Genomic DNA, 23,440 nt, shown 5'->3' with positions numbered 1-23,440 from the left:
TCCTCCAGTTAAAATTTCAAATGTATTATCTTTATTGTCAAGATACCTGGTTCCTGGCACTAATACTCAACGTTGAATGTTTATTCTTGATATTTAGTCTTTATTCTAAAATGGCATTTCAACGTCCTTCTATTTCAACATTATTATCAAAATTAAACAAACAATGAAACAAAAGGAATTCTTAAGCCCAGCACTTTAGCTGACAATTCAACCTCTCAACATTCAGTAACAGGCAGTAAATCCTGAGCTGCTGTATTCAGTCATAAAGCGGCGATTTCTATACACTTCTATTCTTTAATTCTATATTGTAGGCCTCTAAATTGAAAGAACTCTTTTCCAGTTAAAATCTCCATTTAACTCGTTATGGAATCTTTTCCCTAACAACTAAATTGTGCCTCCCCAGCCGGGATGCAAAGATTTAGTAAATCTGTACCAGTATATGACTGAATTATCAGGGGAAATACTGGCTATCATAGTGGAACACGGGATGAAAAGCATGTGACGCATGTAATGGAGATTGTGATAAATACATGGAGCTAATCTGATGGGACGGCCAAACGACAAACACTCGAGTTATCAGCACTGAGCACTGAGCATCAATTCCAAAATGGCGAGAATCCAGTTTGAGTAAATGTATGCATGAGTGTGATAGCAACACCACTACAGTTAGAAAATATCTGCATCAAAGGCACTGGATCAACGTTGATTCCAAATGGCAGATGTCGTGTTACCATTTGTTGAGCATAAGTTAACCGCCATCCCTCACAAATTACCACTGTACAGCTTAGCTTTGCAGTGATTTTCTTTTAAGTGTAGGTGCCACGTTCACCATCTCTTCGAACCGAGCAGATGTCCACGTTGGTGCTTTCAGATTTGGAATACATGAATACTAAGCAAGCTGAAGGGGATGTCTGTCTTTCTGAGTCCCTGCATTAATAAAGAGAGAGCTACTTTCTGCTTCTTTCTCCTGATGTGAACTGTGCGGAAACTTGAGCGGTGATGGCGCTCCACCAAATCAGATGGCGCTCCACCAAATCAGACCAAATCAATTGGATCTAGGCTAGTTTGGCAAGACAGCGTTAAAACATATAAGAAGGCTCTCCGTAACGCAAGAGCGTCTTTTTACTCATCATTAATAGTGAAAAATAAAAACAAGTCCAGGTTTCCCGTTCATACCGGTGTTATGCCGTCAGCAGAATTCATTTTTACACCTCATTGCAAAGCGCGCAGTGGTCGGAGCTAGCTGTCTTACGTGTGATTGAGTCATGGTTATAACAATGAATAACCCACAACAAACACTCTTTAACAGGGTAAAACACCACAACACAACAGTTTGTGACACATAAACAATTTGTAACACTAACATTTGTACTTTTATAAAATTACCCGGCTGAACTGCATGAACAACAAGAAGTAACTCTGTTGCTACATGAAAACACGAAAAGAGCGATACAGGAGGAACAACGAGAGACCAGAGATGCACCAACACAACAACTTGTGCCCAAGAGAGGAGCTGCGTCTGTTTGGAGGGTTTTTGGTTTTGGAAAATTGGACGTAAGTTACAATAGATCAGAAAACAATGTTTTGCGAAGTCTTTCTAGCCTCTGGTGGCATCACTAGCAGCCACAACAAGCTAACAAGCTAACATCCAACAAAGTATGTATGACATTTTGTATTAATTCAACCACAGTAATTTGGCACCAGGAGTAAAACTGTATGTAAAGAATGGACGAAAGTAGAGGTCCCTCTACTTCAGTTGGATGCAAGTATGATATTATATGATATTATCATAATAATATATTCTGAATTCAGGTCATAAGCATTTAGATGTCTTTATTCTATTCTGTTAATAACAGGATGGGGATGGGGATGCTTTACATTACAAAAACCACCAGAGTGCAATTTTTTTTTTTTACATACAGTATGTGGGGAGGTAATTGCATCAACATCAACTACGTTGTGGTGCCTGGGTGTGGTTAGCTCTGCTGCAAGGGAGAGCAGGGAGTGGTTCGGGGAACAGGGCCGGTAAGGCAATTACTAGTGCAGCTGATCAATATCCTGTCTGATTGTCTGCCATATGAACAGTGAGCAGCACTTGGAGAAGGAAATGCATGGCCGAGACGGGCCAGTGTGCTCAGAGGCACGGCGTGAGAGGGAGTCGCATTCTGTCGACAAAATTAAAATAAAGATGCGTTTGAACTACCGAAGTTTCTTAAAAAACACTTCAGGTTGCGGAACAGACTCCTTCGATAATTCCACCGTGTTGTGGGAGCAGCAGGCTCGCTGTCTAACAGTGGCCAATGATTGTTTGTATTCATTCAATCAATTAATACAGCAGTGGTTGTTGCGGACACACCAGCCAGAGCTCTGAGAGCCCTACTCTATTTTCCACTGTTTCAGTTTCATTCAGTCACCCGAGGAACACTAAGACTGTATCTTCTCACAGCCCAACTGTTACAATCCAAGAAGAAGATCTGAGATGAGATGATGTTAAAACGCTCAACCAAATCAGGTCAGTTGTTAAGCGTCACAGTATTTGTATCCACATGTGTTGCTGCTTTGTGGAGGTTGTTGTGTTTAGTGTTGTTCACATACCTTCATGAATATGTCCGAACACATGCAACTTGGGCTGGACCCTCCTCTGGACTGTGTTCAGCAGCTCCATGCACCCCACACGCTGCATCTTCTTTGGGACCCAGTCCAGGAAACCTGTACACAGTTAGGCACAAATAGAATGTATTTTTCAGTCCAGGGGGGCAGACACAGTTACCTCATTTAAGCCTCATTTTAAGACTTTCCTCTTTGATAACTTTTGCAGTTACAGCCATATCACATGGCCTTTTTGCTACGGCCCAAAAACAGATAATGAGGTGTAAAGGTTAGTGGGCAAGTTAATTTCTTTCTTTGTCACATATCTCTTATAGTTTTTTGCTTGGTTGAGGTGGACAGAGTGCTGTGCGTGGTAGTGAATAGCAGAATAATGCCACGTTTCATGCTTTACTCAGCGGGTAGTGTAGGTCCTCTAAATGTTACATTGCATTGTAGGAAATGGTGTGTAAATTAACATCCCACTCAACTGTTGACAAACAATGAAACTGCCTTTCATTTCAAATTGAATGGGAAAGTGGATACTTGCTATGAGAATACTTCAGACAGGCCACACTTCCAGGTGACCATGGCGCATGTAGTTGAGAGTGTTCGCTAGTAATCGCAAGGTGGGCAGTCCGGACCCTGGCTGTTATATGTCTCGTGTCGCCTGCTCCCACTGTGCTGGATGGTTAAATGCACAGAATAATCTCCCCACAATAATATAAGCTACTTTCTGTCTTTCTTTCTACCAATTAAGGTCAACGTTTGCTCCCTGTTATCATATCAGTGAACAACTATATTAATATATGGTAACAGCCTTTCAAATCTACTAGCAAACCCCATCTAACCAACATCTATAAGGGTGGAAATCCATCACCCATTCAATCATTCGATAACAGACAAAGTGAGTGAAACTTAATTTCCCCTAAATGTGTATAGATTAGGACAAAAATACCATGAATACATGTTAAATCCAACTAGTTATTAGAGATGGGCTTCTCTTGAAAATGAAAGTCCAGAGTGCTGTGCAAAAGAAAAGCAAACAAATTACCTCTAGTGTCTCAATGTCTAGTGTTTTCTGTATTTATAATCTTCTTTCTTCATAAACAGGAAATACATTTGACTGTTTTCAAATAGTACCGAAACAATGACCTGTTTAATCTGTACTTTATAAATAGTGTTGGTTATGCGCTAATTATCTGGTTTGGAGAATTCCATAATGCAGGCAGCATTGTGATGAAACTGTTGGGTTGACTTTTTGTGTTCACACATCTAAATGTGGCTCTGCTACGGTTATACATTCAGTCCTCTGTCAAAAAGCAATAAGTCACATTTTAAAACAAAGCTGTCCAATTCCGACACCTTTTCTAATGGCACCAGAAGAAAAAAAAGAGTCTCCACAAGAGTCGCCGCATAAAATAAAGATCAATCACAGCCACACGCAGATGCAGACTTCCCAGTGTGTGTGACAAGGATGAAACATGGAGTGTGTATGATTTAGTGGATGCTCCGTGAGGAGGGTTGCTGCTGATGCTGAGTCAATAAAAGCATCAGGTCGGAGATATAAAATGACCGAAGAGCTTATGCCTCCATCTTCTCTGCCTTCTGCTGCTCTGCAGCGTGTAAACACAAAGGGAAATGAGAAAAAACACTGAAAAAAATGATTCAAGTTAGAAGATAATTAAAACATTGCATTGACAGATTGCATTATTTTGATCAATTAATTGTCTATGAAATGCAAGATTGTACAAAAAAAAGTCAATTGGCAACAGGTCAAGTTTTTAGGGGGTTTAAGAGTCCAAGATGACTAGTTAGCCTTCATTTTGTGTCTTTGTGTGTTGCTCACACGGCAACAATAGTCTCCTTCAGAGGGGCAAAAGTAATGAGAAATATAGAGGAAACACTTTTTAGGGGTGATTCTTTACACATTTTACCACCGTACGAAGCAAAGCTAATGGACCATCTCACACTCAACATGAGCATAAAAACGTCCACTTTCCGTGAATCCGTCATCATGGCAACCTAACAGTCTGACTTCTTCCTCCTTGAAATGTCTCTACCTGTAAAAAATATATGTTTGATATCATCTTTAATGAAAAAACAGAAGCAGCCTTACAACAGTAAATGTGTTCTTTACAAGCCTTGGGCGATGGTGGAAGTGAAGCGCGACATTACGAGGGCTTTTTAAGTTCTCGGGGTATTTTGCTCTAATGTACCGCTTGTTTCCAAAAGCAGCTGCTGCTTTGGGCACTGCGCCTATTTTCCTCTTTTTGTCTCACTTTCTCTCTGCCTCTCTGTTCACTTCTTCCTCACAGCCAGAGAAGGGGGCCATATTTTTCCTTCCGAGCTGCCGATTTGCCCGTTTTATCGCGCCTCATAATGGGAGCTTTTGCCGCAGTGCGAAAAGAGGAATTGCTCACACTCTTTTTCTCTGTCACCTTCTTGGTCATTATTCGTTTCGCACCCTTCTTAAAAAATATTTTAAAAAGGGATGTCTTTTAATGACCTATGGCGCTTTAAAGATTCCACTTCAACAGCACAACTTTTGTCCTCCATCCCCTTTTCGCCGTTTTTCTTTCTTGAGGCTGGTGTATGGTTCTGCAGCTGCGGCTGCGTCTTTACGTGCAGTTGTGTCGACGGACTCGCTTCAATTCATGGTTCTAAAAGGCTTGCGCATGTTGAAAAGCAATTCACCGCCAGAACACCAGGTGGAATAACGTTTTTTGTCAAAGACGACCTAGAGAATGACGTCTTTCTGTGTGGAAGTCTTTGTTTTGTTTACTGATTTATTTTATGTGTGGGCCCAACCACGATAAAGATACATAAAAAGCAGAAACTTTTTTGCCCTGCTGCTTTTCATTGCCTTTTTTTCGCGGACATATTGCGCATGTATTTTCCTCCACAACGTTGTACACCCCTCGAACCGGCAAACCGACGCTTGCGCAGATCTCCCTCCATGAATTGGAGGCCATCTGCGCGGCCTCAAAGTCCGCCAATGACGGGTTGTATAAGTGGTCAAATTTAAGCATTTCTTCCGACAAAAGCTCTTCCAATGGATTCATTCTCTCGGTGTTATGGTATGAAACCGGAAATGTGAGACTCCGGAAAGGATGTAGTTACCAATCACAGCCTTGTGGGCTGGGTGAGGCCTGTGTAGCCTTTGACGCTAGTCTAGAAAAAATGGCGCACGCAAGAAGGGTCTCTGTACATGTGTGATTGTGTTTAATGCATCAGGGGCCTAGTATAGCTGCTCCATATGCCGGAGACTTGTGAGCAGATAGCTGGAGACACTCTGCTAAGCTAAATGGAAAATAATGTTGACAGGTGGACGTAGAAATCAATCACACACACACAGCACCACAGCTGCAGCAGGAGATGAAGTGTGAAAGTGTGTGAGGGAGAGTGAGAGTCAGAGAGGGGGAGGCGAGTATGTTTGTGTGTGTGTGTGTGTGTGTGTGTGTGTGTGTGTGTGTGTGTGTGTGTGTGTGTGTGTGTGAGACGGGGACGGAAGTACAGGATGTCAGTGAGTCGGCGACTGTGTCGGTTTCAAACCTGTGCCATGTTTGTGTGCTCGGACCAAAAAGTACATAAAAGCTGAAAGGCGATCACAAAGAAGGCCACTTATGTGTGAAGGTAATGTGTGTTTCCCCTCAGAGCGGGAACAGCTGAACGCAGTGTGTGAGTCACTGTTTGTATTCAATAAGACAATAATGTATCAGCGCCACTTTCAAATGAAGCATCCACACAGAGTGTGCTGAAAGTGTCTGTGTGTAAAACACGTTGTTTATGTGGTTCGTATGAATATGTTTTGCAGGAAGATATTTTGGCTCGTTCTCTGAGGATTTCGGTGTCCTAAAGGACCACTCCCACAAAACTCATTGACCGTTGGCTTTCGCAACTACAATCCGCCAACTTTCCAGTTCTGCTCCATAGACTCATTCTTTGGTTTCAGCGTATCTTTATGTTTAGGCTGGTGTAGCCCTGGTGTTCTTAACCTTTTTGACCTCAGGGCCCAACTTTTTAAGAACAAAGTTGCCCGTTTAATTGTTAACACTGTCTTGGATTAACTAATTGATATCATTCAAGGTTGGATTTGTATTCAATTACTAAATAAAATTAAAAAAAAGTTTAACAAGCAAAAACCTAAAACGGTGATCATCTTTTCTCTCTAGACCAACTCTCTTGGCTCTGTCATTTGCTCGCATGGTTTCTCCTACCACAGCTATGCAGATGACACCCGACTGATTCTCTCCTTCCCTTACTCGGACACTCAGGTGGCGGCACAGATCTCTGCCTGTCTGACTGACATCTCTCAGTGGATGTCCGCTCACCACCTGAAAAATCAACCCGACAAGACTGGACTACTTCTTTTTCCCGGACAAGGTTTTCCAACCCAGGACCTGACTGTTAACTTTGGCAACTCTGTGTTGACGCCCACTTTGACTGCCAAGAACCTTGGTGTGACACTGGACAGCTAACTCTCCGACAATACGATCCTGTAGATACAAGCTCTACAACATCAGGAGAATACGTCCTCTTCGGCGTCATCTCTTGTCATCTCCCGCTTTGACTATTGTAACTCCCCCCTGGCAGGTATTCCTGCCACCGCCATTCGACCTCTGCAGCTCATCCAGAATGCAGCAACTTGACTGGTCTTTAACCTTCCTAAATTTTCCCACGCTACTCCACTCCGCCGCTCTTTTCACTGGTTACCAGTGGCTGCCTGCATCCAGTTAAAATCATTGGGGATGACCAGTATTGGTAATACTTGCACGTTGCATAAATATAAAAAATTAAATATAAAAGAGGATTTGCATTTTTTAGGCTGTTGCCGGTATTTCAATGAATTTAACCGTGACTACTTTTAGGTCCACGGATGATTGAATAAATATTAGATTGAGACCCACATTAACTGACATCCGGACTTTTCTTCAAGACACAGCTGTGACTCGTTCTGCCCCAAACACATGCTGTGTATTGATCAAACAGATGGAGTTTGGATTTCCGCCTGCAAGGTGCCTCTTTTCTTTTGCGTTATGAATATAAAGGTACATAATGCAAATGGTCTAATGAGGCAGAGACATTTTAACAGTGGTTAATTGAGTGTTCTGCTGGCTCTACTGAGGACGGGAATAGATGCAAACTTATGCTGCATTCCCCACTACTTTGAGTATAGGATTTTCCCATTTCATATTTGGGCATTGACATTTGTCTTGTATTTTTAATTTCAAGAAATTGTAGTTTCTATATAACTGGAAAAAGATGATCGGATTAGGCTAAGTATTAATAAAGAACATAATGATAGTTAACTGTAACACAAACAACACTTTAAGGTGAACTTGATGATCAATAAACTGTAACAGCCTGCCAATGTGTGTTTTGCTTTTTTGATAAGGCAGCAACACAATCTCCACCTGGTGCTTTATCTTGCTTCACCAGTGGCTGGTGCACATTAATGCATCTTTGATTTGTACAAATATTCAAATAACATAATAAGATAATTAGAGTATGAGAACATTTCGAATAACAACCTTTTTCCTCAGGTGAAATTGAAAGAAAGTAAGTGAACATGCACTACACCAGCGCCTTTACATGTAGGCGTGTGTGTGCTGTAATGTGTTACTCACCCAGTGGGGGGCAGTGTGTGACCAGGATGTCTGTGTTGTCGGGGATTTGGTTCCACTTGTCCAGCAGAGCTTGGCCCCGGGGCAGGTTGAAGCCCCATCCGTAGTACCAGGGCTGCCTGCAGACACGCACACACACACACACACACACACACACACAAGAAGTAAAAAGAACAGATATGTTGGTAGGTGTACTGAGGCAAGTACAGACAAATATCATCTGGGATGCTTTAAATCTTTTGTATCAGATGTTGCACATCACACCCTCTCCTTATATTGCTATGCTGTTGATTATAATAATACGTTGTTAATATAAATGAATGAATTATAATTATATAATAAAACATGATCATCAATTCAACAGTGGAGACTTATTGGCCTGTAATTAGTATCTAAGTCAGTTAAAATGTATGCCCATGTATGCAATTTTTTTTGATTTAATAAGCTGATTTACAACTTGCTATAGATAAGAGCCATTATAGGTACAATATAAGTGCTATAATTCATTAGTGTTTTTAGTCAAGGTAAAGAGGGGTGTCTTTGGTTTACGGCAGAAGATGTAAAGGCTCTCTGCCGTCCTGATGTCATCAGAGAGCTCATTCCACTATTTAGGAGCCAGGACAGCAAAGAGTTGCTATCTTGTCAAGTGTAGTGTTCTGGTCTTTTGGCACCGGGTAGAAAATATCTGGTTTCTTTGAAGCTATGTAGCCGTTTTTTCCTTTTTTTGAACAGAACCTAACTTGCTTTGGCTTCTCTAACTGAAACCTCCTGAAGTTGTGGCCCCGAATGACGTGTGTAAAAAAAAAACATTCGGAGAAATTATCGAGAGCAAAGATAACTGCAATCTGACATCTCACTCCTCTTTTTGCACCCAACACAAGACACTTCCTCCTCCCACTATCCAAACACGAGGTTTGACCTTCAAGATGAAGAGAGGCCATCCACCAAACGCTCAGTGTCGGGGGGGACAGAAAGTGGACAAAGAAGAAGATGAAGAAGCATAATGTTGGCGCGCGGCTCGTGTCCCTTTACTTTTGATTACGCCTCTGAGTGATGCAGAAGAAATGAACATGTCACTTACAATCTGTACCGCGATCCATCTTTCTCTCCAATGCGCCGCATGTGTGTGCGTGCATATGTGTGTATGCGTGTGACGCCTTTGCGAAAATCTGCTTTTTTTTTTTAAATTGCCAGGTGCAGTCACTCGAAACAGCAACTTTCCCGCTGTGGCTGCTGCCCAACGCGTTGCTGCTCATCAGATCTGAGCATTTCCTTACAATAATATCCGGTGTGTGTGTGTGCGTTTCGATGTACTTGGAGAACTCAAAGACGGACGGAGAGACAGAAAGACCGGCCTGAAGATACAAAGAAATGTTACACATATTAACACAGGTGAGGAAATATGTTCAAAACTGTACTCTCATGTTCAAGCATGATTAAGCCAATACAGGTACTGTCCGATAGACAGGGATTGACAGCCAATGGGAACTGATGTGTCAATAAACTTTTACTTTAGATGAGACCTCCACTGAGCAGAACCGATGTTCCACTGTGTTTAATTTCTCCATAAATATATTTGGGGTAGAACTGAGTTTGTATCTCTATGTGGAAATGCACTTATTGTACGTCGCTTTGGATAAAAGCGTCAGCTTAATGACATGTAATGTAATCTAACTGGGTATTCACATATAGAGGCATGAACATCTTACATCTGTTAACAACACAGTCTCCTGTGTCTCCCACTTGTCCTTTTCTGTAATTTGGACTCCAGGGTTACATGCGCATGGAGGAATTGATGGGCGCTCAATCACGTGTGTGTGGCAATCACCTGCCACATTCTGGTTGTGGCAGGTGATTACAATTCCATCACGTGAACAGCAGAGATTAAAGATCTCTGACGAATGAATACAGTTTCAATAATTTATCCAGCTGATATTAAAACATTTAGACTGGCCTGAGCATATTAATAGGCCTGTGGAATGTAATATTCATGTCTGTCTTCACACGGACGTCTCAATTAAAATGAAATGAGCTCTGTGGTCGATGCTGACTTACTCCCACAGAGGAGACAGAGGAGACGAGGAGTGAGGATTCCCTCCAATACTGGCCACCTTACCATGACAATATACTCGTATTCATCACAGAGAAATGTATATGAGGATAGAGGGAACAGGTACACTCTACAGACTTGACTTGTTGAGACGTCTGTATTATACCTATACTTATGCATATTAAATCTACTCAATTTCTTTACATCATTCTCAACCATTTGTTGAAAGCATATGCAGCTTTTGAAGTGACTTTTTTCCTCCGAACAACCATTTCTTTCTGCAGATTCCCTGTATTACGTTGTTTACCAAAGGACCTACGTCATTCCAACAATCCTTTGTTATGTCCTCTGTGTGAAAGGTGGATGTTTAGATTTACAATCTGATCTAGTGCATGAACCTCCACGGTACCTCGCCGCATCCTGAGCTCAGCCCCATTCATACTTGGTTCCTGTTCATTTTTTGCATTGTTATGTTCAAAATGAAGAACCACTGGACGAACAGAGGATATCTTGGATTGAAAGTTAAAATCAAAAGTATTTAATAAAAGAAAATGTGTTGTATTAAAAAGAACATCTCAGCTGAGGAGCCGCTGGTCTCTGCAATCAACAGGCCACAGGGCAGCCCATTGACTATCCCATAGTGCGATGAGATGAGACATAGATTGGGGGAAATGGGTTGATGGCGCATGAAGCTCTTCCTGTTGAAAATGTGGTCGTTTGTAATTGTAATAAGATGCTTACATTAACCTTTGGTGTACACCTCTGTAAGTTCCCACCATATTTACCGGCATACAGTGGCAGGCCATGGATTTTCTACCTGAGCCTTGTTCCATCATACAGTTGAATAACCTGATAACCCACAGTTACAGGTTGTTATTTGTTTAGTGTTAACACCTCATATTCATGTAACACTGGGACATTTCAAGTGAAGAAAAACGTTATATGAAGCTCAAAAACTACAAATACACAAACTCCACAGGCACGAGGGATGCTGCTTAATTAACAGACAATGCATATAATCAAAGTATTGTAATTAACTCAATAACAAGAGCAAACTCAAAAAGAACCAGTCAAATATATTTACAACAAAGCATGACAAAACAATCCATCAAAACTGAAGCACTAAAACACTTAGAAGCAGGCCATTATATTATTTACATCAGAGGGAACAACATTCACTTTTTAATAAAAACAACACAATATATAAATTAATAAGCCACTACACTAGAAGCAGAAACAGAGGAGCAACAAAGGAAGACATATACATATACGATCTGGCAAAGAGTGGATGAATATATATATATATATATATATATATAAAAGATGATAACTTTGTGGTTCTGTTCAGGCCAACCACTGCTGGTATCCACGCAGAAAGTCACTGGTACATCCCTAACGACCGCCTCTTGGCCAACTCCGTTCCCACCGGATAAGAGTTAAGAAAATTTTGATTTTAGGTGCGTTGAAAAAAATTACACATGGTGTAAGACGGGAGCGCACAGGCGCAAAATGGTTTTACATGTGACGAGTTTCCAGCGGCGTGTCTCGTGTGATGAGGCCAAACTACGCATGCATTGATTAATTCATGGTGCTGTGAGTGGGGCTGTCTCTTCCTATCTGTGTGTTTCCCCTGATTGCACTCCTTCTACTTACCTGCCCCGTCCACCCAGCTGCCTCCAATTGCCTCATCACCAACTCGCATATACCCCCCTGTGTTCCCCCCTCCAGTTGTCACATTGCCATTGCGCTTTCCCCTGTGCGTGTCGCTCATGTCAATCCCCTGTGTCTCTTTAATGACTTTTGTAGATTCTTCTGGTTCGAGTGGCTTTGAGTTCCTTTCGTCTATTTCTTTTCTGTGCTCAGAAAAAAAAAAGATCCTTTTTTTTCCAATTTAAATCGTGTCTCCAATGTCAGTCTCTGCGATTGAGTCCTGACTCAGCCTTGAACCATGACAGATGGAGCATCAAATGATGTGCAACATCCCGTTTTTTGTGAAGCTAAAGCTTTGCGGCCAGAAAATTGCGCCTAGCAGAGAAAAACTCAGCGAAGCTGTCAAAAAGAAGAGACTCAAACAATGTGTCGGACTCTCCTTACGAGGCAATGTTAACAGCCAAAAACCCTAATGGGCCTATGCTTACAAATCCTAGCTGTGGTTAAAAATGACCCGCTGACATCCATCCCTAACCATTTCTCCTTGACTTCTCTGGAAAACATCAAAGGGAGTCAAGGAAAGATCAGTAGGAGAATTCCTGTGAAGTTGAAAAAAGTCTTTGGAGAAGCGGAGTACACTTTCACTAAGCTATGTGATTGTAATGTGACAGCTGGTGTCACTGGTGCCTGCTGTGAAGAACCTACAACACAGAAGGACGACAACAAGCACAACTAAAACGTGTAGCTATAAATATAAGCGCTCCTTCTGTGGTGGCCAGGCCATGCCTCCTGTGTTTTGTGTGGGGGTTTTCTCGGCAAGGGCGGGACATCAACCTGATTTGCACTTCATCCACAAGACCTGTCGAGTCGACCCAGATGCCTTCCATCAGATCGTAACCACAGCCGGTCTTTTATCCACTCTTTGCCAGATCGTTGCAAAACCTTCAGTGATACACACTGTGTTGCAGGCTGCTCAGCAGTTTCAGTTTTCAGAGTATTTTATACACTACTCAAATGTAGTGACCTCTTAAATGTATTTACATGATTTTGTCTCTAAATGTTTGAAAAAGTGACATGTGAATATTGTCCTGCTTTTTTTTTCATTTGATAATGCTAAATGTACTAAAACTACGCCGGATTTTAGAACGTGCAACCTTTTACAAACGGCGCCCTATACATGACGTCATCTGTTGCCGCACACAGCTTAAATTTGACGACTCCTCCAGGAAGTGCGTCTGGATGACCGCCGCTTGCAGCGCTGCTTCAGGCTGACCAGCAGCTGACCGGATGGAACGGTTACTGGAAATATGCAATCGTTGTGGTAATCTTCTTCCTGTCCGGCAATGTTAAACAAATGGCGCAAGCAAAGAGAAAAAGTTATGGTAGTGTACCGGGCTGTTATCCCCAAAAGCAGCCAAATCTGTCATTTCATTCCTTTCCTGTTGATGGTGATGTTTGACGAAAATGGATTCAGGCTATCCAGCGAGATGACGAACCAAACTTTAGCATTAAAAAGGGTAACACTCTTAGTCCCCTTCTGCCCCCCTGCTGTCTGCAGCAGACACTTTACCTCAGATGACTATGTTTTTAGGATCACTGTTTGCCGCATGAACCAGAGGCTGTCCCAAGCCCAGGGGTGTCAAACTCATTTTAGGTTCGTTATACAGATAACGCGGCCCACTGACGATCCAATCGGCGAACGACTGACTGGAGGAGGGGGGTGGCACTGACAGTCCGATCGGCGAACGACTGACTGGAGGAGGGGGGTTGCACTGACGGTCCGATCGGCGAACGACTGACTGGAGGAGGGGGGTGGCACTGACGATCCGATCGGCGAACGACTGACTGGAGGAGGGGGGTGGCACTGACGATCCGATCGGCGAACGGCTGACTGGGGCGTGACCGCTGTCAATCCACCCGCCGAACAATATGGCCAAACTATAGTTTCAGTACTGAAACTCAGGTCTGATAAAGTGGCCAAAATGACAAGAATGAGAAGGAGGTTAGGAAACAAAGGGCATAGGATTACTGTAACAAGGTCCAAGCTAATGTTTAACACCGATCTACTGTCAATTACTACATGCACTAACGCAGGGAAAACACCCGGTGTGATCACCTCCGCTAGATTTCATTAACTACTCATGACTTAACGACCCTAATACCAGCAGGTTGAGGGAGTGGAGCGTAGCGGCTCATTTAAACACACACACACACACACATCCGTGAAGGTGTTTTCTTCCGTGCAGCAGTAAAGCAGCTTTCTTGTAAACACAGTCATGCCTCTTTATCTCTGTGTGTTTTCCCACAGCCTTACATACAAACGTCCATATGTCTGTCACTTTACCATGTTGATGCTTCTGGATCATACATTATAGCACTCTATCAAATTTGCAGAAATAAACAATGCCATGTGTTCAATTTTGAGAGTTGTTTAGGTTTTGTTAGGTAATAAAACAGCTTGGTCGGGGTTAAAAAAATCTGAAGCATTGTGCAGGTTCATGTAGGTCCCAGAAGTTGTCCTCCGCCGGCTTTTACACAGCCCACTTGTAACTCGTACCTTCAAAGCTTTGAGGGTACAATGGGGCAAAGTAGAGATATTCAGTTCCCGGCTCCTCCCGCCCAAATGATGAGGTGTCATCAAGAACATGAAGCCCAAAATGCTCCTCTTGGCTGAGCCATTAGTATATGTGTAGGGATAAGCATCAGTTGAGATCTTCATCAGCAGTGTGTCTGAATGGATATACTGTATATAGTTAACATATTTGGTTGGAGGAATTAAAGGGTGCAATAGCCATGGAATTCCATTTAACAAATTAGGTGCTATGATTGTCTCCACAAACAATTCATTATCTTCCTTGAATGGCATGCAACGACCCAAACTGAGTAATTGCATCAAGACTGCTGTATTGATCCAAACACAACTTCTACAATTATAAAAGAGCTTTAGAAAAAACAAATTTAGAGTTCTACAAGGTTCCTCCAACAGGAGTTAAATAACTGCTATTTGACATTCATTTGAAGAATAATTAAGCAATAAGGTACGAGAGACTGTATTTTATCGTCCAATAATGTAAGGGTGTTGTTAGGCCGGATGCGCAGTTACATTATTGAAGACAAAGTACTGCCTCAAGTACCTTATTGCTTTTATAATACGGTTAACAGCAAAATTAAAAATAGTAAGTAAATAGCTGCCTTTCAGTACAAAATAGTTGTAGCATTTCAGTAGTCTAGATAAATATAGTCCCCATACGTGCATGTGAACAACATTGGGTCTCACACCATCTCATTCATTCACATCGCAATCACCACCAAGCTAAAAACTGAAATGTCAACGGTCACGCAAAATCTAACCTGTTACTTTGAGTGCGCAGTGATATGGAACGCTCGGGTCAATGTGAACAACAACTGTACATTATCGCTGAAAAATGCACACCCTGTGACTCACTCTCAACCAATCAGAACGCTGGATTTCATCTGCCCGTATTATAAGAAAAAGTATACCGTTGAATCACGAGACCTGCCACAACAGTGAAGAATAGCAGCTGCTATTCGACTGTGCTTCAATGGAGAGCAAGATCTTCCTTCAATTAGAAGATTACCAGTTCGAACCCGGGTCCATTAGGCGGCATGTCCATGTGTCCTTGGGCATGACACGTAACCCCAACATAGCTCCCGTAGCTGTGATATGGTGTGTGAATGTTGGTTCCTGATAGGCAGGTTCTGTGTATAGCAGTTCCTGTCATAGTATGAGTGGTTGAATTATGACATGCAGTGTTAAAGAGCTTTGAGTAGTTAGCTTTGCAAATACAATCCATTTACAATTTACCAGTATTATCTGACGACAAGTCAATTCACTGCAAAGTCAAGGAATTTAAACCTGAGACGGCACAGAGTAACAAGACCTCCTAGGCGATTCGTTTTTTCTCAGAAGGCATACGTCAAAACGGTGAAGGATCTGTACCCCACAAAGGGGACATGTCTCTCCAGTTTGACAAATAGAAGTCTGCAGCCGCTGGTGGACACCAGGAGACAAAATGTGCACATGGCCCATGGTGGTACATAGCCAGCATGTGAGAGTCTCACTCCATCGGCCCACTCGGCACAGCGGGGGGTCGAGTTTGAACAAGTTGTTTGGCATGTTGCATGAAGACAGATCTTCACTTTAATTATTTCTTTTGCCACAGAAAACCACTGTAGACAAACCCCTTCGGATTATCCCGCTTGCGCACACACTTTGATGTTTAATCGCAGGGCCAAGCACACACATGCGTGAGTCGGCCTGCCATAGCAGGCTGATCCTCGCAGCAGGAATACAGAGAGACACCAAGACATAGACACTGAATGACAGCAGGGAGACAGACACATTCCATAATATTACAGAAAAAAAGTAGAGATGGAGGAAATAAGTGGGAAAGCTGTGGGTGAAGGCACGATGAGGGAGATGAAGAAAAAGGAATTGGGTAGTAAAGGAGGGATTGACGGTAGCAGTGCTGGGAGCCAAAGTATATCTGACTCTGACAATAAGGAGGATTAGAGATGTGTTGGAGACTTGCCTGCAGCGCCCCTATCACTGTCGCTGTGTGTCTAAGCGTCTGTGGCCCCAACACCATCCAGCATATCTATCCCAGCTCACCACTCACTTTACTTTGCTAGGGTTGCACAAAATGTTCTTTGTATTAATTAAATGGCAAACCCTCAATTTACAAAATTGATGTCACAATGTTCCACAGAGTGAAATTTAAAATTTTAATCTGCAATTCCATGACAACTAGGCAAACTCAATCTGCTGAAGAATACTGTTAGGTTTAAGCAGCAGAGCCACCCATGTAGTAGAAATTATAATATGTGTGATCATGAATAGTGGTAGAATGTTAGTTGTGTGTTAATAGATATTAGTTATTATATTTAAATGTTAGATTAATCTCTCGCTGTACACATGACACCCAGTAATGTTCAGCCTGTGAAAAGGGTCTTTAACTGTTCTTGATAGATTTCTTCCATATTTTCTCCCTAATGATGTTTTTTTTTTTAGGTTTTATCTCCTGTCAGGGCGTTTAGGAGCAGAGGATGTGATGAAAGCCCTAGGAGGCAACTGTTTGATTTTGGACCATATGAACTTAATTTAACATAATGATCTAAGATATCTTATGATTAGAGTGTATTAGTTATTAGATAATGATGATATTATGCATGCTATGTTATTTTCCCATGAAGAAGATTCATGCTAAATGTTTATTCAATTAATGTAATATTCGGGTCAGTGAGGGATTTCAGATTCGCCCATGAGATGGAGTCATGTGGGAAGGGCACAAAATGCCTGGAGGCAGAGAGGTATGTCACAAAGACAACCTGGAAGGAGCGACATTTGAATGTGCAACCAATCAGGCAGTTGATTTAACAAAGACATGAGTGAAGTTGCCATGACCCGTTAATGGCACGTTACGTGGTGGCGGCAATGGAAAGTAGACCAGGATCCTTTGTTATGGTTGACAAACACAAGTTCCCAGTGCAGTGAGGAGGTCAGGGTGTAAGGTTAGAATATTGTTTAGTGCTGTCATAGTTTGCTTTGACTATGACAACAGTCAATTTCAATAAAACCATTTATTCTTTTTAGATTAAGAGAAACATTTTCATATTCTTGCATTATTCCATGACTGATACTAAGGCCATATGGTCAAAATGAAGTATTGAATCATTGTTAATTAAAAAAGAAGATCCACCAGATGGCAGGAGGACACTTTGAACAGTTTGACCCTCAAAGTTCATCATGTACACCTGAATGCACTATAGCGTCCCTGTCGGCGCCCAGATGCTATCCGGCACAAAGCAAGACGCTCGATCAACTTTAGTGGAGTTAGTGAGCACTGCTTTCTTTGCTAGGGGTGGTAGTGGTGGTGGTATCCTCATATGTGCGTGCGTGCACAAGGACCTCAGGTAAGTATAGTAAACAAACCTATGGAAAAGATCAGTGTTTTGGTTTAAATATCTGGTTTTCTGGCGTGGTGTAGGCTTTTTTGATTCCGTTATCCTTCCTTATTCTTGATTACGTCAATAACACATGAAAACAGATTCTGGGACAGCTACAGATCACGGTGCATTATTTACCGTAGGTAATGCTACACAATGTATGAGACCAGACCGTCTAATTTAGCGAAAAGGGGCCGCAGTTGGAAGTGAGGACGTTCCGTATGTGAAGAAAGAAGAGGATCTCCAAACAGTGTTGGACGTATACAATAGACAGGTGTCATGAGTTTAACCTTCACCTTGGTTGTCGTTTCCAAATAACATTGGTTAAGCCAGACGTCTGACTTCTAGTGTTCTTTTCTTAAATGTATTTTCTGTGTGTACAGTATTATCATGACCAATAGAAACAATAATGCCAAAACAATGACAAGTTACTATTCTACTAATGCAGCCTGAACATGCCGCTGGGCGAGCCTCTTTATTATGGACAGATGCCTTAACAAGCCAGAGGTCAGGGGAGGCTGGAAACACAGGAGAGACAGAGAAGGCAAAGCGGGGCCAGATTATAAGTTCACAACTCCTTTTATATGCCCTTCCCTTGACCTTGATTCCTCCTGTGTGGCAGCAACTGTCTTCAACCCCACACCTCTCTGCTGAGAGGCAGATTGGAGACATGTTGGCCCTCAACATGATTCATGTAACTCACGGCTGGTTCCAGGACCCACGCACATTTAAAGTTTGTGTGTGTGAGATCTTTGTCATGGTATAAATGAAGCTTGGGCGTGAATCCAGTCAGGAAGACTGGAGAGGTCTGCGCCTTTCCCAAGGGCTGATTGGGGGTGGGCTTGTTGAGTACTAGCCCACCAGACATGGGCACCGTTTCCGTGAATCGATCAGTGCTGTCAAACGTTAAAAGCTGTTCTCCTCTCTGTTGCCGTCCGTTGTCATTTCAGCAAGAACCAGAGGAAACCCTCCACCAGCCCTGGCACCTCCAATCAGCAGGACAACCCGGCGTGTCAGAGGATCGGAGCAACTTATTCTCTACCACCACCAGTGTCTGGGCTCCCAAAAGAGGGATATGTCTCATGTCATCTTTTCATCCCGGCAAAGGATGCCTTAATCTGGAATTTCCTGCGGCAGGATGGAGTCAACAACTTTGCACTTTAAATATTTATGCGTGTTTGATAAATTGTTAAAAATTCAGATGATTGAATTGCAGGTAAGCAGTGAGTGCAGTGAGGTAGTGAGCAGAAAAAGGTAGTAGAAGGATTAGACAAGGTGTTGTGTTACAATAAACGCAATAATTTGTCTGCTGATGCAAATTAACTCAAACACAGACAAATACACACATTCAGACGAGGGCCCAGTTGGGTTCAGTTTGTCTCAGTGTGTCCAAGCATCATGTCAATCCTGGTCAACGTGGGGACTGTCTATTTGACTCTCTCCTATACAAACACACACACACATGGAGCGAGTGAGCTTCATCAAAGAAACAGTGTTAGCACACAGTAAAGACCGTCTGTAAGTGTGTGTGAGAGCAAGAGAGAGGGTTAGGGTATGTGCTCCTCTCTAACCTGTTACCTCACAGCTGTGCTTTGCTTTCACTCTCATCACCACACGCACACACACACACACACACACACACACACACACACACACACACACTGAGTGTGTTAGATGCTCCTGTCAGGTATTAGATATGCAAGACAGCCGAGTGAGGCAAATATCGTGAGTATTGCACCACATAAACTGTGAAGAACCATGAAGAACTGTGATCTTATATGTTGTGTTGTAATTGAAGTGTACTAGTTATACGATTAAAGACAAACTATGTATGTTACATTCACTCCTTGAGGCATAAAGCCAAATGTTTCTACATAGAATGCATTGGAATGTGAGGGAGAGATAAGACAGAGAGGTTTCAGGTTACTGCAGCAGATTCACACCTGAATGTGAAGAGGTTGAACCAGGAGGAGACACTTTGAAGGAGAAGCCAATGACATTTAAATGCACACAAAAGACACACCCCGGGAGTAAACCGGGACAAGAACTGGTTGAATTTTCCTGCATCCGCTTTGATAAGTCATATTTAACTCTGAGAATTCTCTATTTTGCAAGGTATTTCACTGTTCACATTGTATTTCACTTTGTAAATTGTATTCCTTATCACTTTGTTTAGTTATTAAATACTTTTTAATTTTTAAATTTGAGCCAGGTGACTCTTTTGATTCATCGTAGTGTGATCTCCCTCGAGGGGCCTTCAGAACCTTAACATCTACCGGCACCGACATAGTCGCCCTGGTCTAACGCACATTCTCACTCACAGAGTGCGATCCCCAGTGGAATTTGTAGGAATAGCTACTACTTTTACAGAAATGCAATGCCTTTCTGTAATTCTCACAATAGCAAGGTCATCCGGTGGGCCACACTGGCGCAGCCGCTGATAGCTTAATGCTGGGAGACCAGCTGAGGCATACCTAAATTACGTGTGGCATAAAGGGAGTCTTCCTTCTTGAACTACCGCATAAGCTCCATATATCTGTGTGTGTGCTGTACTGTATACTTGGACAGTATATTACACAGACAGAAGCTGGGCAAATCCCATCGAACGGCCAATTATTGCCATTAGATCATCTCGGTGGCAGAATTCCACCGGGTGGAACATGTTGAACTAGCAACTCTTCCTGCTGTCCTCGTGCAATTTGCTCTCAACTCTCCATAATTGAACGGCTGTGTTTGAAGTGCCAACAATCTCCCCACATTTAGTCAGGACAGGTTCAAACCACGGCCTATTAGTTACACAGTTGTGGTCGTCTGCAGACTGTGTGCTGTGCAGGGTAACATTAGATGATGGGATGGAAGTAGCCTAGCAGCTAGCTTAGCATAGCGGGGCTTTACGTGCACCGTTGGCCACTCACCCCCCTTCTGTTTAACAAGCGGAGTAACTCCTCTGCACAGTTCTCTGCAGTATATCGCGCCTGTTTTTACAATCTCGATGTAACTAGTGCCGTGGTCAACTTCCGGTTAAACCGGGAGTAAACAAACAAACGTGAACTATGTTAAAATATTTTTTTTGCATTAATCTCTGCCACATTAATTGCATGAATTAATGCTTTTATGTTGACAGCTCTAGTTTTTATTCAAAATGTTAAGAAATACAGGCCAAACTAAGTGAATTTGGGTTAATCTCAGATTGTTTCTAAAAATTTGACCCAATAATTTTGATGTCACTCAGTGGTTTGAGGACTGGCATTTATGAGTTAGGCTATTTTGCCATTGCCATCTTGTAATTGTACTATATTCTTAGGTGTGACGTAGAGGGGCCATACACGTCTCTGGTAGCAGCAGCAACCTGTCAATCACAATAAGCGCCACCAGAAGACACACTGCTCTTTATGGGTTGTTTAACTCTAAATGGACATCTTGCAGTAATGAAGAAGACTTGAGCCTAGATTGAGACTATAAACTCATGTTTACAATGTTTACTGAAGTAATAAATCCAATCTCTCAACGATGATGTGTTTTACACTCTGATGTAATGCCCACTTCGAGTCGTACGTTATTTTGAAATGTTAGAATGTCAATTAGATACAAAAACATCAGTTATAAGAACTATTTATTATTGATAAATAGTGATCAATTTGACTGGGCCCGACGTTATCCCTTTAAGCTGTTTCCATTGCAGTGTTTCCCTTTCAACCTTGCCAACGGGGGAGGGCAGGCGTAGTCGTTGTGGTGGTGGTGTCTCCCATCTTTCGAATGACAATGCTATCTTTCCCCTGGTGTGGATGTGACCGATGTAGAGCTGATCCAGACAACTAGGTGTTCTTTTCCACGTCCTACGATCATCGATGATAATGCTCTATCTCTCTGTGATGTGGAAGTGACCATTGGAAGCTGATTCAGCAACCCCTCCTTAGATGGAGGGCTCACAGATTCTGATACCTAAAGCCTATATAAATCGAAGCCAAAGGAAGAATCCGTTGAGTGACCTTGGATCATGACTTGTGTGTGTTTCAGCTCTGCTCCATGCTTGTAAGCATTTAATAAATGTCCTGTTCAATGATTTCACACTGGTCACAAAGGTGTTAGGGGAAAACTGCATTGTAAATCATTTAATAATCTTCCAGCAGGAAAAGTTTTTCCTACCAGAGCTGGGAACTACAAAACTACATCGGTAAAAAAAATCTACCTTCCTCTTCTCAGACGGATTCAATTCCCAATCCGTTCCCCGAGTGATTGCTGTCACTGGCAGCTGCCTCCAAAAACTGCAACACCATCACACCAACTTCCTCTCATTTAAATCCTTCCATCTACACCATCCATCCATCCATTCTGTTGTAAAATCTGCTTGTTTGCTCAAACTCTGAAATATCACACCTCAAGGCCTGCGTCAATTACACACAAACACCTGGCAGGTCTCAGTCTCCTCGAGGCTTCCAAAGTAAGTCTGCCGTGGTGTATGTTGTGCAGAAAAAAAAAGAAATCAGAAGAGAAGGGATGAGGAGCAAATGGATAGGCAGACAAAGAGAATGACGGCGCAGTAGAGGAATAGGAGGCTAAAAAAACGAGATGAAACAAAGACAACGATGCGAAGAGGGAGAGCAGAGACAGGTGAAATGAGGAGAGAGGTGAAGTAGGATGCAGAGCAAAGCAGCAACACACAGGATTAGTGACAGATGAATAGTCAAGTCCCATGTTCATACTCTCCACTGCATCCTCACTAACGCTTTCCGGTCGAGTCTGATTTCACAACATTGAAAAACGATTCCAACAGTCCAGGGAAACAATGTTTCATGTCACATCCTCAGTTCACTAGCCGGGGGGAGGGTGGTCAAACTATTTATTTATTTAGCTTTGAACTGTAGACGGAGACACAGCCGTCCTTCAGTCAAGGTAGATCAAACATAAACAAGACAAAAAATCACATCACATGTAAAACAAAAAGCTTGATTGGGGTAAAAAGGTTGTTAACGGTTTGGTCATCTTTTTTTGTTTCAATTATCATATCAATCTGAAAGCTATCAATGAACCAAACATATTGTTATGAAGATCATGTTGACTATCAAAAGTTGACTACAATTTTAAAAAAGCCTTGCAGCTGCGGAATGTTGTTAACCCTTTAGCGAGTGGCTCCCCGGGGTGATCAAGGTGTTCACCACACTTAAGTGGGCAGAGTTTGCATGTTCTCACCGTGTCTCCAGTCCACAGTTGCTCTGGGGGTCAAGTTAATTGGTATGGCCTCGTAGGCGTGTGAATGTTAGTGCGAACGCTTGTGTGTCTCTATGTCTGCCCTGCAATTGACTGGGTGTACCCTCATCTCTTGCCTGATGTTAGCTGGGATTGAATCCAGCCCCCCTGTGACTCTCTAAGTATAGAAGGCTGGAGATCTCAGGGGCCCTGGAATTCTGGGGCCCCAAAGTGGCTGAAAATCCAGTTATTTTCCTACCGCTTTATATCACCACAGTTTATCTATCGCTGACAGTGGGAGTATCTCATTTATATTCTACCAATCAGCAAAAGGAAAAAATAGTTGAGTGATTATCATAACCTCCTAATTGGG

At 42.4% G+C, this 23,440-nt stretch overlaps 1 protein-coding gene across 1 annotated transcript in view; it reads right to left on the bottom strand.

Moving 5' to 3' along the window:
* The window catches only part of mpped1 (metallophosphoesterase domain containing 1), a 61,567-nt gene that overhangs the window by 2,741 nt on the left and 35,386 nt on the right, over window positions 1-23,440 (bottom strand). The window contains exons 5-6 of the mRNA XM_037461197.2: window positions 8,217-8,332; window positions 2,596-2,709 (exon numbers count right to left, since the gene is read on the bottom strand). Coding sequence (XP_037317094.1) covers window positions 2,596-2,709; window positions 8,217-8,332 — 230 coding nt within the window. The remainder of the gene's footprint in view (window positions 1-2,595; window positions 2,710-8,216; window positions 8,333-23,440) is intronic.

The sequence above is a fragment of the Pungitius pungitius genome, chromosome 2 (genome assembly GCF_949316345.1).
Source record: "Pungitius pungitius chromosome 2, fPunPun2.1, whole genome shotgun sequence".
Classification (NCBI taxonomy): domain Eukaryota; kingdom Metazoa; phylum Chordata; class Actinopteri; order Perciformes; family Gasterosteidae; genus Pungitius; species Pungitius pungitius.
This window is presented reverse-complemented; position numbering and strand designations above follow the sequence as displayed.